Source organism: Lithobates pipiens, unplaced genomic scaffold (genome assembly GCF_037356315.1).
Source record: "Lithobates pipiens isolate NorthernLeopardFrog02 unplaced genomic scaffold, aLitPip1_a1.2 Scaffold_10, whole genome shotgun sequence".
NCBI lineage: Eukaryota > Metazoa > Chordata > Amphibia > Anura > Ranidae > Lithobates > Lithobates pipiens.
The window spans coordinates 21,977,455-21,996,777 of record NW_027507686.1 but is presented as its reverse complement, the minus strand read 5'-3'; the positions used below and the strand labels follow the sequence as shown (position 1 = coordinate 21,996,777).

At 42.6% G+C, this 19,323-nt stretch overlaps 2 protein-coding genes across 4 annotated transcripts in view; one reads left to right on the top strand and one right to left on the bottom strand.

Moving 5' to 3' along the window:
* RHPN2 (rhophilin Rho GTPase binding protein 2) overlaps positions 1-15,597 on the top strand; it is a 93,292-nt gene extending 77,695 nt beyond the window's left edge. Inside the window, exons 11-16 of one of the 2 annotated variants that reach the window (XR_013262369.1) lie at positions 2,290-2,484; positions 4,919-4,995; positions 5,447-5,593; positions 7,396-7,551; positions 9,223-10,124; positions 10,372-15,597. Coding sequence is in view for 1 of the 2 variants with exons in the window: in XM_077452672.1 (XP_077308798.1) it covers positions 2,290-2,484; positions 4,919-4,995; positions 5,447-5,593; positions 7,396-7,551; positions 9,223-9,477 (830 nt within the window). In the remaining variant the exon portion in view is untranslated. Of the gene's footprint in view, positions 1-2,289; positions 2,485-4,918; positions 4,996-5,446; positions 5,594-7,395; positions 7,552-9,222 lie in introns of both variants that reach the window. The other variant, XM_077452672.1, reaches the window with a different exon arrangement.
* Positions 15,598-18,379: 2,782 nt separating this feature from the next.
* FAAP24 (FA core complex associated protein 24) overlaps positions 18,380-19,323 on the bottom strand; it is a 136,263-nt gene continuing 135,319 nt past the window's right edge. For both annotated transcript variants that reach the window (XM_077452659.1, XM_077452650.1), the window contains exon 5: positions 18,380-18,930. In XM_077452659.1, coding sequence (XP_077308785.1) covers positions 18,682-18,930 — 249 coding nt within the window. In that variant the 3' untranslated portion in view covers positions 18,380-18,681. The remainder of the gene's footprint in view (positions 18,931-19,323) is intronic.

Here is a 19,323-nt window from a genome sequence, read left to right as displayed (position 1 = left end):
TTGTACTTGTAGATTCACAATGACCAATTGCACCTTTTGGTGGTCAATGTATATGGTATTGGGGTGTGTGTGTGTGTGTGTGTGTGTGTGTGTGTGTATATGTATATATGTGTATATATATATATATATGTATATATGTATGTATATATATATATATATATATATATATATATATATATATGTATGTATGTATGTATATATATATATATATATATATATATATATATATATATATATATATATATATATATATATATATATATATATATATATATATATATATATATATATATAAACTTTTTTTTTATTTATTTTTTTATGTGGTTTGTGTTATGTTCCTTTTAGGGATATTGCAATACATGCTGATACTTTGCTAAAATTCAACAAGTTCAATCCATGTAACAACAAATTGCAGTAAAATACAATTGTATATAAAAACAATCAATCTGTAGTAATTACGCATAGTAGTCTTTGCAGCTCAACGCGTTTCTCAGACAAAGTCAGGAGCTATCAATACAGACAGGGATACTCCCCCATAAAGTGGCGTGGGGGTGCAAGGTCCTCGGGTGCACATACATATATGCATAGGGGAGAGAGTACTCTGGGACCCCTATGCATATATGTATGTGCACCCAAGGCCCTTGCACCCCCACCCCCTTTTTGGGGGAGTATCCCTGTGCAGGGTATTGAGTACCTAAATTAAAATTTTCACAGTATTGTGTTGTATTGTGAGTATTATTCTATGATTGTTTAAAAGGTTGTCATTCTATTTAGATGGCATTTATAGAAAGTCTGTATTGATAGCTCCTGATAAGGAGGACCTTGTCCGAGAAACACGTTGAGCTGCAAAGACTACTATGTGCAATTACTACAGTATCTAGATTGATTGTTTTTATATACAATTGCATTTTACTGCAATTTGTTATTACATGGATTGAACTTGTTGAATTTGAGCAAATTTGAATAAATGTCAAATTTATCCAAAAATATGCTGTGCCTTAAAAGTCCCACATTTCTACTATTTCAATAGTTTTGATATATCTACGGTAGTTTAGGGATGTGGCACAGAGTTTGCATGACGATTTTCGTATTGGACCTGCTGATACTGCTGTATAAGGACATATTAAAGTAAAGCTCCACCCAAAAATGGAGTTTCCGCTTTTGTCTAATACAGGTATTTTGCTCCCACTTCCGAGCATAGATAGCCGAGCCACCTGCGGGTATCTCCACCACCCCCCCCCCCCCCCCCCGCTGTCTTCTGGGAGACATACAGGTCCCAGAAGACAGCAGGGACCAGTCGGATTGCGCAGCACGAGTCGCGCATGCGCAGTAGGGAACCAGGAAGTGAAGGCTTCACTTCCCGATTCCTTTTCCAAAGATGGCGGTGCCTCCACCCATGAGCCAAGGGACGGGTCGGCTTCGGGTGCCGACATCGTGGGCACCCTGGACAAGTAAGTGTCCATATTAATCTGAATAGGCAGAATATTGCCCCTTTCTGTTTTGACCACCATAGAATTAATATTGGCACTTTGTGTTACTTTGTATATTTTATGTATAGTATGTAATCTAGAGGTGTTTATATTGTACACCAATGAACTACTCAAATTACGTTCAAAATAAGAAATTATGGTGCTTATGTTCTAACAAGGGACATGCTGTTCTGCACATCCGTCAATAAAAAGTGTTTAAAAAAAACAAACCAAGGGGCATGCTGATAGGAGGGGAGAGCTGACAGAGAGAGGAGCTCATCAGTCTGCTGCTTCTCGTTTCACTATCCAATCACTGTGTAAGGGACAAGACCTGTAAGTGTAACTGAACTGTAGCAGAGCAAAAACCAGATCTCCTTCCTTTGCTGACTGTGTGGCAGAGCTGTGTAAATCTCAGGACTGGGTGGAAAACACTACAAAAACAAAAAAATGCTTACTTCTATGTATTTTATCTATGTATTCAGCTGTTTGCCTGGGGTCCAGCTTCAAAAAGCACACAGTGTGATGTCTAGTTATTTCCCAGATGATCGTGTTCTGTCATCGATCCATACAGCGATCACACTATGTTGATGCTGCCTTGGCCGCACCCAGTCCACAGGACATAACTGACATTCCTGTCCGCTCTGTTACAATGAAAGCGGCTCAGCTAAAATGACATTGCAGAGCGCCAGCCATCATGCAAAGTTCATGAGAAAATAAAAAACCTATTGTTTACTGACACGTCCCCTTTCCCCCCTGGTCTGTGTACATCCGACTCGTTCCGGCGTTTCATTGTTGTCCCTGTTTTTCCTGCCCCGTCTAGGAAAGGCGCATCTGTCCAAAGCGCTCGCGTGCCACGAAGAAGCCCTCCGCCTCTCCAGCCTGTGCAGCCAGCTGAAGCAGATCGACGTTCTGCAGGACATACTGGCCGCTTTCCACAAGAGGGCGCTGCTGAAATTCACGCAGCACCAGAAGGAAGACGACTTTATGAGTTTACTGGTGGCCCAAGAAATTATCGGTGAGTACGGGCGATCACCGCTCAGGTTGATGCTCAGTTTATGGGGTTCCTTATAAGCTTATTATTGGGCACAGTGGTGTAGTGGGTAGAACTCTCACCTAGCGGTAAAAAGGGCCGCTGGTTCAAATTCCAACCACACAACAACACTACCTGCCTGGAGTTTGCATGTTCTCCCTGTGCCTGAGTGGGTTTCCTCCGGGTACTCCGGTTTCCTCCCACACTCCAAAGACATGCTGGTGGATTAATTGTCCCTAGTATGTGAATGTGAGTTAGGGACCTTTAGATTGTAAGCTTCTTGAGGGTAGGAACTGATGTGAATATACAATGTATATGTAAAGCACTGCATAAATTGACAGTGCTATATAAGTACCTTAAATAAATAAGCACAAGTGCAACAAAGTAACTTTTAAAGCGGTAGTAAACCCGCTATTTTATTTTTATTTTTTAACACCTGCAAAGCAAAAGGCATAATGAGCTAGTATGCACCGCATACTAGCTCATTATGAAATACTTACCTTAGAACGAGGCCCCGACATCTGGCACGATCCACGCCGAGGGAGCTGACATGCTCCCTCGGCGTTTCTTCCGGGTATCGCGGCTCCGGCGCTGTGAGTGGCCGGAGCCGCGATATCGTCACTCCCGCGCATGCGCGCGGGAGATTTCATTCCGGCCGGCCGGACACTGCCGGATTTTCAGGCCGAGAATCCCCTCGTGCGCATGCGCCGCTGCAGTCAGCGGCGCATACCGAGGGGAATATCTCCTAAACCGTAAAGGTTTAGGAGATATTTTTTTTACCTACAGGTAAGCCTTATTATAGGCTTTCCTGTAGGTAAAAGTAAAAAAAAAAGAGTATACAACCACTTTAAAGAAAATGCATGACATGGGTTATTCAGTAAGTTGTAAGTATTATTTTCTTTGTCATGACCCCCCCCCCCCAATCAGAATTGATCGGTGGGGGGTCATCGCCGTATAGGGTAAACTGACAATTTTTCAGAACCTGTGGACTCCCTGGCTGGGATATTCAGACTTTGAGCTATATGTCCAGATAGGATCATGTGCAAAAGGCTCAATTCTGATTGGTAGGTGGGGGGGGGGGTCATCACAAAGCCATTGGCTTCTATAGGTGAATGTACACAGCACCTCTTGGCTCCCTGGTGGAAAATTATGAAGAAAGTATGGTACATGGGTCATTCCATTAGGCGCAAGCTTTGTTCTCTTTATGATGACCCCCCACCAATCAGAATTAAAAGGGGTTGTAATGCATTCTATGCATTAAGATAAAAAGGCCTCTGTGTGCAGCAGCCCCCCTCAGCACCCCAAATGCTTACCTGAGCCCCATCTCTGTCCAGTGATGTCCATGAGTGTCTCAGCTGTACGGGACTCTCCCTCCTGATTGGCTGAGACGCAGCAGTGGTGCCATTGGCTCCCGCTGCTGTCAATCAAAGTTAGCCAATCGAGAGAGAGAGAGAGGGGGCTGAACTGAATGTACACAGGGGGCTGCGGCTCAGCACGGGTGCCCCCGTAACAGGCTGCTTGCTGTGGGGGGCACTCAACAGGAGGGAGGGGCCAGGATTACAGGAGAGGGACCCGAGAAGAGGAGGATCTGGGCTGCTCTGTGCAAATCCACTGCAACAGAGCAGGTAAGTATGATATGTTTTTTATTTTTTATACATAAAAAAAAACAAGACTTTAGTATCACTTTAAGGCTTTTGCGCCCGGTTGTCCATACAGTTGTATCTGGCTGTATAGCGGCAATTGACTTCTATAGGTAGCTGTACTCAGCACCTGTGGGCTCCCCGACAATGAAATTCATTGGAATATACGCTATATGGACAGATATGACCTTGTACAAGGGCCTGAATTCTAATTGGTTGGTGAGGATCATCACAAAGCACTGACTTTTATAGGTGACTATATGCAGCACCTATAGGCTCCCTGGCGGGGAAATCTGCCGTAATTTACGCTTCATAACCAGAGCAAGAGCCCTTAACCTTACAATGGTGTGGCTGCTGCAGGCTGATTAGTTAATGGATTGATCACACTTATGCGTTTTTGTTCCCAGATGTATTTTCCATTGAAATCAATAGGAATGCATATCAACACGCTTTCACCTGCATTGCAGCACACTTTCAATGCGAGTTGCAATGCACTTTGTATTGAATGTCAACATGCATCATAAATGCATCATAATTTGCAGTGACGCTTGCTGATGTACACCTTAACGCATGCCTTGATGTGTGTTTCTTTATTGACTTGGAAAATTTATCAAACAAAAACGCAAAAGGTATGAATAAAACCTCAGTCTGTCACCATCAGTGTGAAATGCTTTATTGAATATACTTGAGTATAGCCCGTCTAGCAGGATGTCGTGAATTGGCATCTAAGGCGTGCTAAATTAATGTAGAATAATGCTGATGTAATTTTCCGCCCACAGGTAAGACGGAATACAAAGCTGAAATCATCTCGCCTCCGCTCTCCAGAGTAAAGGTCATTGACCTCTTTCAGCGATTGGTATGTAGAGCAACAATAATAGTATTTTATAAAAAAAAAAAATTATATATATATATATATATATATATATATATTATTTATTCTAAACAGGTTATTAATACAATTATAAAATAATTTAATAACAGGAAAATGTAATATATATATCTATATACTGAATATACAGTAAATATGTATATAGATATGTCTATATATATTTATATACAGTATAGAATACACTAGTTATTTTCTTATTGTATTATTATTAATATTTTATTAGTAGTAGTAATTAAATTACTAGAAAATAGCAATTGTTTATGGCACACAGAGCTTTATTAAACCAACCAGTTTGGCTTTATATTTATGGGGTTATGTTTTCGATTTTTATTTTTATTTTCTACCAAGGGCCAAATCAATTAATTTATTTTTATTTATTTTTTTGTGTTTTTTTTTATATTTTTTTTTATTTTTTTAGGGTCCTTTGTCTGTATTTTCTGCAAAGCAAAGATGGACGGCCCCGAGAAAAGTCTGCTTGACTCTTGAAGATGGTGATTTGGGCTTTGTTTTAAAGGGTGACTGTCCAGTTCAGATAACGTCGCTGGATCCCCTCAGTCCAGCTGCAGTAAGTGTATTCATTTTCCTTCCTCTTAAAGCCCCATCCTGGGATGGGAGAAAAATTAAATATATGCCCCCCTTCCCCATTCTTATCAGCCGGCTATAATGTTTATTTTGTCTAGGAGGATGTATTCGAGATTAAACCCAACTACTCCCACAATGCCACAGGTATTCTCCCCACTGGTTCTGATAGTGTGGACCAGTCTGCTCCCCTCCCGCTGACTTCATCACATTTTGTACTGCATGGTACAAGATGATAAAGAGGGCCAGTGGCAGCTGGTGGTATATAATTTTTCTTTTTTTGGGGGGAGGGGGGCAGAAATCCGTCTAAAGCCCCCCCCTCCTCTCGCTAGTTGGTCGGGTGTCCTGCACCCCTCCGGTAAGTCAGGTCCCTCTCAACCCCCCCCCCCCCCCGAGTCGGTCGGGCAGCAGCTGAGCACTAACCCCATCTGCCTCCGGGTGGTGGGTTCACGCCTCGTCCTCCTTCCTCCACTTCACGGTGGCGCGGCTTCCCCTGCGTGATGCCTCCCCCCCTTCTCCTCCCTCCTACTGCTAGGCCGATAGGATAGTTTTTCCTTTCGGTCAATCAGAAAATGGGTCTCAAGACCCACTTCCTGATTGGCTGGGAGGAGAATCAGTGTGACAATAGTGAATATTTATGCGCTATTGTCACACAACTGGGTGGGCTCTGGGCCTCAAGACAACCCTTTTTTTAAGCCACTTAGATGGAGCCTCTGGCTCTAATCACGTGCTTCACGGACGCATGGATAGGGGGCGGCGCCCCTAATGTGTAGCACACCTTATCTTCACTACCGTCCCACCCCTTCTCCACGGTGTAAGTGAGGTGAAAGCTGGAACTTTAACTTTAATTTACCCTAATCAGCCCTAGTTAATTACTTCTTCCCCTTCTCCCCTTAGCTTTTATTTTCCTGCTTGAGTTAGTTTATAGTTCTCTGTTAATATTTACTGTTAGTTGTTAATGATAAAGTTTTGTTTTTATTCGTTCTTTTTTTTCTTTCTTTTTTTTAGTGCCCATTTAAAAAAAGCTCAAAATTAAAAAAAAAAAAGCCTTTATTAAATTTTTGTTTTAAAATCTAAATTTTAGTGTAATTTCAAGCAGAATAATTTATATATATATATATATATATATATATATATATATATATATATATAAATATATATTACATATACACACGTTATTTATTTATTTTTTTGTTCTTAAAGTGATATTAAAGTCTTTTTTTTTTTTTAAATAACAAACATGTCATACTTACCTGCTCTATGCAGTTGGTTTTGCACAGAGCAGCCCACATCCTCCTCTTCTCAGGTCCCTCACTGGCGCTTCAGGCCCCTCCCGCTGAGTGCTCCCACAGCAAGCAGCTTGTCCCCAGTCAAACACAGAGCCGTGCCTCAGCCCCACCCCCTCTCTTTCCTCATTGGCAAGTGGCACCCGTTGCTGTCTTAGCCAATTATGAGGGAGAGTCCCGGACAGCCGCGACTGGATCGAGATGGGGCTCAGGTCAGTATTAGGAGGGTTGCTGCACAGAGAAAAAAACCTTTCTGACTTTAGAATCACTTTAAGTAATGACAGCATTACTGCCAAATCAGCAGGCCCATAGCAGAAATGTGAAAATTGCTCTGCTTCATAAGGGGGTACACAGGGGTGAGAGCTGAAGTGGTTAAGAAGCGATGGATATTCTATTATTATTCTTTATGATATGTTGGAAGGACTGACATTTGTCTTTTCTATGTAGCACAGGAGATATGAATGTCGTCTACGAATCGGGGCTCATTGTATTTGTATTGCAGGGTGTGGGTGTGAAGGAAGGCGATTACATTGTAGCAGTGGAAGACCGGGACTGCAAGTGGTGCTCCATAAACGAGGTTATGGATATGCTAAGAGGAATCGGGGAAGAAGGGAAGGAGATCAAAGTGACCAGCATTCAGGACCAGACGTCCAGCATGGTATGAATTGGCCATTACAGACACCTGATCTGCTACAAAGACATCAGGAAGGGCAAACTTGTTGGTTTCCTCTTTGAATTCAGATCTGGGTTACGTGAAAAGGATCTGTGATTTTTTATTTTTTTTTTATTTTACTATAAGGCAGTAAATTGAAAGGAGTCCATCAATGCCAGCCCACATGTTTTACTTGGGACTCGTTTATTTAAAAAGTTATATTCCCTCCACTTACTTTAGAGGGGGCCACTGCATGGATTGCGATACTCAACTCTGGGGAAAAAAAAACAACCTGAAAGACAAAGGCATAATGGGCTAGTATGCATCGCATACTAGCTCATTATGAAATACATTAGAACGAAGCTGTTCCAGCAGTGCCCGCACACTGCTGAGACAGCTGACATTTTCCCTGGAGTTTCTTCCGAGTTCGCAGGCTCTAGCGATGTGATTGGCGATGACGTCACTCCCACGCATGTGCTCAGGAGTCGGCGTTCATGGCATCGGGCTCGGAGGGGATGGCACACATGGATGTTCCTTCAGAGGGCATGCGCCTCCCCGCAGACAACATTAATAGACTTTCCAGCAGCCAGCAACGATAAACCCCCCCCCTGTAAAAATAGATGCCCAGCAGCAACAACAGATTTCCCAGCAGACAGCATCAATAGACCCTCCAGCAGCCAGCAACAAAAGGCCCCTCCCTCTGCAGTAGATCCCTCCCAGCAAAAAACGACCTCCAAGCAATATAAGACTGCCCAGCAATAATAGCCCCCCCCCCCCCCCCCCAGCAACAATGGACCACCCACAACATAATATCCCCCAGCAACCACAGATCTCCCCGCAGACAACATTAATAGACTTTCCAGCAGCCAGCTACAATAGACCCCTCCCTCAACAGTATATCTCCCTCCAAGCCAACAACTGACCCCTTAGCAATATAAGACCCCACATCAACAGATCCCCCATACAGCAAGAACAGACCTCCCTAGCAATGACAGACAAACCCCCCCCCCCACACACACACACACGCACGCACGCACGCACACACACACACACACACACTCCTCTGGACACAGCTGTTCACAGATCAGGGTAAAGAGCCAATCAGCGGCTCTTTACCCTGTGATCAGCTGTGTCCAGTCAGAGCTGATCACAATGTAAACACAAACTGGTTATCGCCATTCCTTTCCTCATGTTGACAAAGTGAGGACAGGAGAGCCGATAACCAGCTTGTGTGGAAGGGACATCTAAACTGATAATCGGTGCAGTACTAACAGTGCCCACCAGGGTTGTTAACCAGTGTCACCTATCAGTGTCCATCAGCGAAGGTGAAAAATTACCTGTTTGCAAAATTTTATAAAACTATGAAAAACGTTTTGTTTGTTTTTTGTAAATTTTCAGGGTTTTTTCATTTATTTAGCAAAAAAAAACAAACCCAGGGGTGAATAAATACCACCAAAGGAAAGCTCTATTTGGTTGAAAAAAATTATAAAAATGTCATATGTACAGTGTTGCATGACCGCGCAATTGTCATTCAAAGTGCGACAGCGCTGAAAGCTGAAAATTGGTCTGGGCAGGAAAGGGGGTAAAAGTGTCCTGTAGGCAAGCGGTTAAGGCCTTACTGATAATCTATGCACTGATCTCTAAACGGACTGCGTTTCCTCCCCTTATTTCCTGCAGCATAACAAAAGCGCCACCTACTCCGCCGGAATGCAGAAGACGTACTCGCTGGTGTGCCTCAACATGGACGACGACAAAAGCGCCAAGACGCAAAAGGCGACGAAGAAGCTCTCCTTCCTCAGCTGGGGCTTCAGGAACCGCCAGAAAGCGGCCAGCACCCTCTGCCTCCCGACCGCCAGCACGGGAAAACCCGATTCCAGCAAATTGTTCCTTTCGCCGTACAACACCTTGGCGTCTGACAGCGCCATGTACTGATGTGGTGTCGGTGGATGGACAAGGGACTTCTTTCAATGGAACGCCGATTACTGTGACAATCCCAGGAAAGCCGACGCAGCTGTGACAATTCTCATTTCTTCTACGTAGGAATAAGCTGCTTCCTGTCTGAAATTTGGGAAAGCGCCTCCGGACTTCACAAAGTGAAAAAAAAAAAAAAGAAGGCACCGCCTTAAAAATAGTGAATTAAAAGGGGAAGAGTCTGTGTTTTTGCTCAGCTCCCTCCCTTGGAGCTCTCTTGCCTTTTCCAGCTGCTGCATATGTGCAGTGAAAAGGCTACCCCTGGGCACAGATGGACTGGAAAAATAATAGATGTTTATTAGAAGGAGGATTGTGCCTATATATGGTTATTATTGTGTAACTTAGAGTGTTATTTTAAATTTGGAATGAATTTTTTTTTTCATTTTCAAAGTTTAACTTCAAGGGCTGCTTCACATAAGGGCTGGATTAAAAAGAGTACCTGCCAAGCGACACATTTAAATGTGTATTTTGAGAGGTAACATGTAAATAGAAATATAATGCTCCTTTTTGGAGAAGATTAAGGAATTGAAGAAAATTTGGACAAGGAAAGTTAAAGGGGTGTATGAAATTGCATGTGAGAATGGGGGTCAAAAATCAAATGTTTTTAGGCTAGTTTCTCCCCAGATTGAATGTTATTCCTTCATGCAGTATAGATGGTATCAGAAAAATAATGCACAATGGCCACTAGATGGAGCTGGAGAAAATATGTACTAGGACTGTCAGCTCCATCTAGTGGCCACAGTGCAGTATTTTCCCAAAACATTTTTATTTTTGAAAAAAAATTAGGACAAGGAAAAGTTAAAAGGGTGTATAAAATTGCATGTGAGAATTGGGGGGGAAATCAAATGTTTTTAGGCTAGTTATTCCTTCATACAGAATATAGGGAATCAGAGAAATACTGAATTATTATCCACTAGATGGAGCTGGAGAAAATATGTTCCCCATGACTAAGCTCCTTGGGGCGGAGTAAAACATGTTGGAGTCAAGGCTGAGGTTGCCACTAGATGGAGCTGCAAAAAATATGTTCCCCATGATTAAGCTCATTGGGGCGGAGTGAAACATGTTGGCCTGGTTGGAGTCCAGGCTGAGGTTGCCACTAGATGGAGCTGGAGAAAATATGTTCCCCATGACTAAGCTCCTTGGGGTGGAGTAAAACATGTTGGCCTGGTTGGAGTCAAGGCTGAGGTTGCCACTAGATGGAGCTGCAAAAAATATGTTCCCCATGATTAAGCTCATTGGGGCGGAGTGAAACATGTTGGCCTGGTTGCAGTCCAGGCTGAGGCTACCACTAGATGGAGAAAATATATTCCCCATAACTAAGCTCCTTGCGGAGGAGTGAAACACGTTGGGGCGTGGCCTGGTTGGAATCCAGGCTGAGGTTGCCACTCTATCCATCTCTGTAGGACAACATAGCATGTGCGACTTCCGGGGGTTTCTCCTCTTTCCTGGAGAAAATATGTACGAAGATTGTCAGCTCTATCTAGTGGCCATAGTGCAGTATTTTCCCAAAACACTCTATTTTTTTGTAAATGAATACTATTCCACCTTGAGAGGAAATCATCTAATATCATTCATTTTTGCATTTGAGAATGGGGGGTAAAAATCAAATGTTTTTAGGCAATTTTTTTCCCAGATTCAATGTTGGTCTTTCATACAGAATAGATGTAATCCAGAAAATACTGCACTATGGCCACTAGATGGAGCTGTAGAAAACATGTACTAGGACCCCATGACTAAGCTCCTTGGGGCAGAGTGAAACACGTTGGGGCATGGCCTGATCTGAGTCCAGGCTGAGGTTGCCACTCTATCCATCTCTGTAGGACAAAATATGTACTAGGACTGTAAGCTCCATCTAGTGGCTATAGTGCAGTATTTTCTCAAAACATTTACATTTTTTGGTAAATGAATACCATTCGACCTGGAGAGAAATCATCTAATATCATTCACTTTTGCCCCTTTCACACAAGTTAGCAAATCAAGATTAGAGGGGAAATCTTCCATGTTTATTTTGGTGATCAGTGTCTAAGATGGGATTTTTTTTCCCTAATGGGAAACAAAATGGCAAAAAAACCTCAGGGGTTTTAACTACTCCATACTTTATTAAAGTGTTCCTAAACCCAGGATCCTGCAGTCACTATATCTGGTCTCCCACAGTACAAAGAACATGGAAATGCAATTATTTTAGTAAATATAAACTGCTAAATACCTTTTCTCATCAGCAGTATATAGCAGTCTTATGACTTCTACCAGTGTCTGGTTAATACTTGTAAGGAGTTTTCATTCTCCTCTGACTGTCCTATGAGGCTGCGGGACCCCTGACCCTCTGTCTGGACAGTGCTGATTGGCCCTGTGCTGATCACATGCACCCTCCGAAGAAAAAAAAAAGTGTAGCAATACACACCAAACTCAGCATGTGCAGAGTGACTCCAAAGGCTCTGTCTTATCAGGAGATGGATTGGGGACTGTGGAAGAAGGGGAGGATCAGAGAAGACAGGATCAAACAGCCTCTTTATACAATGCAGAGGATTAACCCCTTAGCTTCCACAGCGAGTATAACAAGCATGCTTTACTGCATATACACACTGATTTTACTGTTGTAGGTTTAGTAACGCGTTAATTTTTTTTTGTTTTTTTTTATATAGTTTAATCTGTGAGCTTGTTTGGGGAAAGTCCGAGCTCTGCTCATGGCAGAAAGACAAAATAAATAATCCGATTTGATATTATTTATGTTATGCAGATTCAGTAGGCTTTTTAGAGTGCTTCTGGGGCCGAGTGCAACTTGTTGTCACATGATTGCTGTGAAGCCTCCCACTATGGGGACTGGAGGCGGAGCATGAACTAGGTAACGTTGTCAGATCTAGTTAGGTAATGGGGTCTCTGGGATCCAGTAAGACTGAATACAAAGTGGCTGATTGGATATCACATCTGCCATGCAGAACTGGTTCCTTGGTTCAAGTCCTAATCAGGACACGATCTGCATGGAGTTTGCTTGTTCTGTCTGCATGGAGTTTGCCCTGTGCTTGCAAAGGTTTCCTCCCACACCGCAAAGCCATTGGCTAGAATTGGCCCCAGTATGATACTCTATGGAGCGCACCCAAGCTGGCCCCAACAGCACCTTGAATCCCTAGGAAGAAAAATGCTATATAAAAAAAATAAAAGGACTAATCTTTGAGCAGGAATCTTGAGCCCTCTGGATTAAACCAGCCCTTATGTGACCAAGCCCATGTGATGGCAAAGTCTGTAACGACGTCTACTTTTAAAACGTTTCAAAACAGTTTTATTACATTTTTTTTTTACTGTGTTGTAATGATTTAAGGGTCATTTCGCATTTTAAAAGTCGATGAATTATAGAAACGCTCCAAAGCGCTGCAACCTGAAGCATCCAAGATTACTGCAGTGGAACAACACTGCCTCCTGCTGGCTAGAAGCATGAACTGCACATTCTGCAAAATGACATAAGAAACTGATTACTTTCTCATAGGACCTAAATCAGTAGGAACATGTTTTACTTTTTTTTTTTTTTTTTATGATCATTTTTTGGATTTAACATACTCAGGCATTCAGTTTAAGCTTGGACCAAAGACGCCATGAGAAGGGACACAGGTGTGGATGGACACATCCTCATATTCCTCTGTATGCTGCTATAGATGATGTTACTGCTAAGACTGCAGGTCTGTGGCGGTGAGCCAATAACAAAGCTGTAGGATTTGGACCACTATGTTGTGCAATGCTGAACTTGTTTTCACGATTTTACAAAATGTTGTATATTTATGTGTTGTTTATATGGTGTTATTGTAAAACAGGGTAGCCAACTAAGGCTATCTGCCCCTAGACGGATTGTTGCTGTATGGGTCTTCTACAACTACAAGGAACTATTACAGACAGAAATATGGACTCGTTTATTTGCAATATGCATGACCATATAGACGACCATATAGACGGGGTGAACCTATTGCATGAGCTTCTGACTCGGAAGGATACCCAAGATGCCCCTGGCTTCTGCGCCATAGTAGAAAAATATGGGTTTCATTTACTAAAGGCAAATAGACTGTGCACTTTGCAAAGGGCAGTTGCTCCAGAGCTTGGTAAATGATGAAAGCTTCACTCTGAAAAGAATACCCAATCAGGTGCAAGGGGAAAAAAAAAGTCACTTTTGCTTGCACATGATTGGATGAAGGAAGTCAGCAGTGCTTCTGCTCATTTACTAATCTCTATTTATTTACCTTTAGTAAATCAACCCCCCCCCCCCCCATGTGTTAGTAGGAAACTTTGCCAGGAAAGGGATATTACAAGGATAATTCTCTATATGATGAAGCTGACTTCTTAGGAACATCCATTGCATCAATACTTTATTCGCTACATGGCAGGATACAGCAGAAACAAAGCCAATGCCTTGGTAAAAGGCTGCAGTCGAAACATGTTACTGCTGTATCTGAACTTTTTCCAACCGAAAAATTGAGAACATGCTCTCAATCTTTTGCTGGCGGAAATTCGGCCAGCAAAAGTCCGATTGAGCAAACACACGGTCGCATTTTCCGACGAAAAGCTCTCATCGGTCTTTTGCTGGCCAATCGTGTGTACGCAGCATTTCAACGTCCACGTTACTATTACACCAAAGAAATGCATGTGCGCTGCCTTACAAAAAAGTGTACGTTCAATTTTTGGCATGTTAAGATGTGTGCAATCTGCTGCCTCAACGCATCGCATGTTAACATGCGGCATACTAGACCTTAACGCATGTTCATTAATACACTGCAAAAATGTAAATGGGCCCTACAAGTAGGGTTAGACAATGGCAGCTTCTATCAGAGTTGTAATCTCGCTGTTTGGCCATGGTGACCATTTTTGAAGACATTTGGTCAGAGTCTGGCCTACTTAGCGGTTATCCATGCAGTACCTAGAGGAGGAAATGATTTGGGCAGCAGGGGATAATTTTAGCTTTTCAGGAGAAAAGTTTTCCCTATACCGCTATACATTTTACCCCTGACTGCCAGAGAGGGCGCCAATCTCATACCATAGCAAGGAAAAGGCCAAAGAGAATGGTAGAGCAGGGCTACAGCCTGGGGCACTCCAGCTGTTGTAGAACTACATTTCCCATGAGGCATAGCAAGGCTGACAGTTACAATTACTGAGGCATGATGGGACTTGTAGTTCTGCAATAGCTGGAGGACCCCATGTTCTAGAGGGCCACATTTCTTGATATAAGAGCAGAGGATAAATCCAACGTGTTTGGAGGAGTGGGGACCCCTGATATGTGTTGGTTTGATCTTCAGAGATGAATAAATCTGTTCTAGTCTTGCAGCCCTCTCATCCTTTACTACTCCAGGAACCCATAGGGACACCCCGTATGACTGAGCGCTGGAGATCACCCTTGATTATACTTGCGCTTGGGTCCGGTGCTCCACCAACACTTCCTTTATGGCAAGGAAAATGGAAGCCTTTTTTAAAATAGATCTTAGCCGATACAACCACGACCATTTTCTTTGCAATTAAAGAAATAAAAAAATAAAGTAACTGGTTCATTGATGTTTTACTGTCTGCTAATCCAATTTTACTGATGCTCCTCCCACACCAACTTCCCAGCCTTATGAATAGGAAGTCCAGGGGGGAGGAGCTGTGACACCACTACTTTCCTTATGACACCCTACAGAAGCAACAGAAACTAAATATTTAACAGACCCCTCGGGGGCCCTTGCCAGAAGAGGGGGAAAAAAAGCAAAATGTAGATATTTTCTTACCTACAGATCGTACTGTTGATATGTGTTTTAGGTTTATATAAGTCTGTATATATTTAAAATGTATTTAAGGTTAAATATGTATGATAATGGGATGTTATGGTGGAGATATAGGAAAGCCTGTTTTCTGCTTATTGAATACAGAAGAGTACAGGCAGATATTCTTTAATAGGAGAGATATCTGCAGAATAAAATATTCTCATTGATAATTATCAGTTTGTGATTTTATTGTGCAATACATAGATTATGTTTTAAGATTATGTTTCCCTCACCCCCTCAGTCATCTCTGCAAGGTGGCAGTAAATAGTAACTCTACCAAACTAATAAACATTTCTTATAAAAGAGAGTTCTGTGTATTTTTATTTTATTGTGGCGTGCACTTCAATGCATTTCTCTTATTTTCATGTTTATGTGCCTTTAAGCATACAGTGTACCGTGTTCTGGAGTCACAGGTTTGGGGGTTCCAAGCAGTGGCGTATCCTCAATGGGTGCAATGTATTCAGGGCACAGGGACCCCAGGAGGGATGGGGCCCACTGTGCTCTCATATACTGCACACATTAAGCTGCCTGCCATCTATGCTTTCCTCCTCCGTTCCCCTCCTTGCTGCCATTGGCTGCTAAAATTCTGGCAGCAGCGCTTTAATGCCTAGGGGCAGGTCCGTTGGAATGTCTGACCAATCAAAGCCCACAAAGTCCTGCGTATAGCGCATGCTGATTAATCATAGTAACCTGCGCCCACTGTAAGTTCCTGTCTCTTAAGCCTGGTAACCAATCAGAGGCCACACACTTAGCAAGGCCCCGCCTCTTGTGCCAGCTGAAAAATCACAGCCTGTGTCCACTGCAAGGTCCTGCTTCTTAAGCCTGCTAACCAATCAGAGCTGCACATGCAGCAAGGCCCTGCCTCTCATGCCTGCTGAAAAAAATCACAGTCTGTGCCCACTACAAGGTCCTGTCTCTCAAGCCTGCTAACCAATCAGAGCCCACACACTCCGCATGGCCCCGCCTTGTGTCTGCTGAAAAAGCACAGCCTGTGCCCACAGCAAGGTCCTGCCTCATATCTGCAATGCCCTCTCCGCTCTCCACCTATGTCAGTCAGTGCACATCTGGATCTATTGCAAGAATGTCTGTAGACGCAAGCCGGGTAAGAGATGGGTACAAAAAAGGGTGCACGGTGGGCACCAGATAGGCGCAAACTGGGCATAAAGTCGGTGAGAAATAGATATAAACGGGGCACCAGATACACTGGTGGCAGTGGATGCAATAATAAGCCTCAGCAATGGTGTCGGTGGGCGCAATAATAAGCCTCCGCACTGGTGTCAGTTGATATAATAACCTAAAATATCTAAGAGCTCATTCACACATGAGGTTGGGAAGCAGTAAAACCCTGTGGTTGAGTTGCGTTCTTGCCACCCTCTACCCCCTTGAAGTGCAGAAGCTGGGGGTGTACACATGCTAGAAATATCCCCCTTGTCAGCACAGTCTGGCCACACCCAGCATTTTTCCCATCCACGCTGAGCTTTATTACTGAAGGGTGTGTGTTGGTATGGGGAGGTGGTCAATGATGTCCATGTAGGTGGCTGCAGTGTGGCATGGTGCTCCCATGTTGCAGGTCCACATTGGCCCCAACTTATGTTCTTACACACAGGCACACCACATCTGGAAAATGCCCCTGGTTCAAAGGCCCATCAATAAAGTGGTACAACAATTAAAAATGAATCTGTACATTACTTTCAGTAAACCATCTTTTAGGCCTTGGGGGCTGCAGGAGAGGGGGCAGCTTACAGAATGAGAGGAATACAGGGAGAGCTTCTTTTTTTTTTCCTCAACAGAGTTTACAGAGAAAACAAAGAAAAAGGAATGCGAGATATCACAAACACTAAAGTGGCTAATTAGAGGATATCTCAGATATAACCAGGTCAAAATGGTGCCATCATCCTTAGTGAGTAGCTATTATGAGAAAGGACTGGATGGGGACTTTAGGATTTTAAAGGCACCAGTAATAAATTTGAAAGGAGTTTCTTTCTAAACAATCAATATTGGTTTTATATAAATTTATTCAAAAAATAGAAAATCATACAGATAGAAAGATTAAAAGGACTGTTAGACATAGGAAAAGGATCTATACACAAAGGACGACTGCATCAGTATACATATCAAGGTGCAAATATTACAGAGATTCCATATCTATACAGGGGAACTAATCACCCACAATAGAACCAAGATAGGTCAGTAGATATTATGATGAAAAACTGATGCAGGATCCAAGGGAAATGCCCGACATGTTTCGCGTTCTTACGGACAACGCTTCTTCTGGGGCGTGATTAAAATTATTTATATACTTCAAAAGACAAAGAAAAGAAAACAAAACATATATGAATACATAGGTATATATATGACATCCAATGTTATAAGCAAAACCCCGAAAGGTATACTATATACAGCATTTTCACATTATATAGAGAGAAACTAGTATATATATAGAATTATATAAAAACACACTTGTCAAGGAAGGGAGCCATGCGGAATTTAGGGGCTAGTTTAGGGACTAGTTTCTCTCTATATAATGTGAAAATGCTGTATATAGTATACCTTTCGGGGTTTTGCTTATAACATTGGATGTCATATATACCTATGTATTCATATATGTTTTGTTTTCTTTTCTTTGTCTTTTGAAGTATATAAATAATTTTAATCATGCCCCAGAAGAAGCGTTGTCCGTAAGAACGCGAAACATGTCGGGCATTTCCCTTGGATCCTGCATCAGTTTTTCATCATAATATCTACTGACCTATCTTGGTTCTATTGTGGGTGATTAGTTCCCCTGTATAGATATGGAATCTCTGTAATATTTGCACCTTGATATGTATACTGATGCAGTCGTCCTTTGTGTATAGATCCTTTTCCTATGTCTAACAGTCCTTTTAATCTTTCTATCTGTATGATTTTCTATTTTTTGAATAAATTTATATAAAACCAATATTGATTGTTTAGAAAGAAACTCCTTTCAAATTTATTACTGGTGCCTTTAAAATCCTAAAGTCCCCATCCAGTCCTTTCTCGTAATAGAGTTTACAGAGAAATTGAATGAGAGCTGTGAAGATACATAGAATGTTAAAGCCGAACTCCAGCCAGATACAATAGTTTTCATTTTATTCTTCAAAGTGCAAATGTGATTGATGAGAAAGTATAGAAACCCAAGCCACAGATAATGAAGACATTCACTGGGCCACTAGTTTGGTAAATGGATGTATTCTAATTCATTACATAGTGTTCTGTCATTGTCCATTCCCTGTAAAAAATAAAGTTCAGTGATCTTGAAGAGTCTCAGATTTGATGGCAGACATTGGCCAAGGTGACAGACTTCCATCATCCTGCTTTCTGCTGTCATGTTTCTGATTGGTAACTACCATGAATAAATTGTACGGTTGGGTCACGTTGTTTTGGTAAAGAATTTGTGGACGTTGCCGGCCATCCCTTTCCCCACCACAGCTTCTAACTCAGTAAGTGAGGCACTGGAGAGCTCCTGGAGGCTGGGAAATGTCTGGAGGAGTTGCTGAGCTTTCACCCGGCCCACTCCCGGAATCCTTTGCACGCTCTGCAGGACGGCACCATCAAGGAGGCTGGAATGCTTCTTACCGGTAAATGGATTACTGCCACCCTCTCTGCTCCATTCGTGAACCTGTAGGAAGCCGAAATATTAGAGCTGAGATCTGTTTAACAACCTCCCTCCCCACCACCAATACCTCAGTAAAAAAAAAAAATAAAAAAAAAAAAAAAAAAGCTGCATACCCCCAAATACTTACCTAAATCCATGGTCCCGTAATCCACTGGGTCCCAAGTCTTCTAGCTTCTTCACTACAGAGTGGTGGGGTCCTTTTTCAAGCATCCACATGGCTGCCTGGCATCATGGACAACTCTCATGGAGTCCTTCGGTGGGGTCCTCATAGGGTTCCGAAGAATCCATAGAGGTGTGGAGATCTCACAGATTACTTAAAGCTGTGGTCACATGATGTGCCAGGTCCCACTTCTTCGGCTTTTTCACTGTAGAGTCGTGGGGTCCTTTGAGTACCCA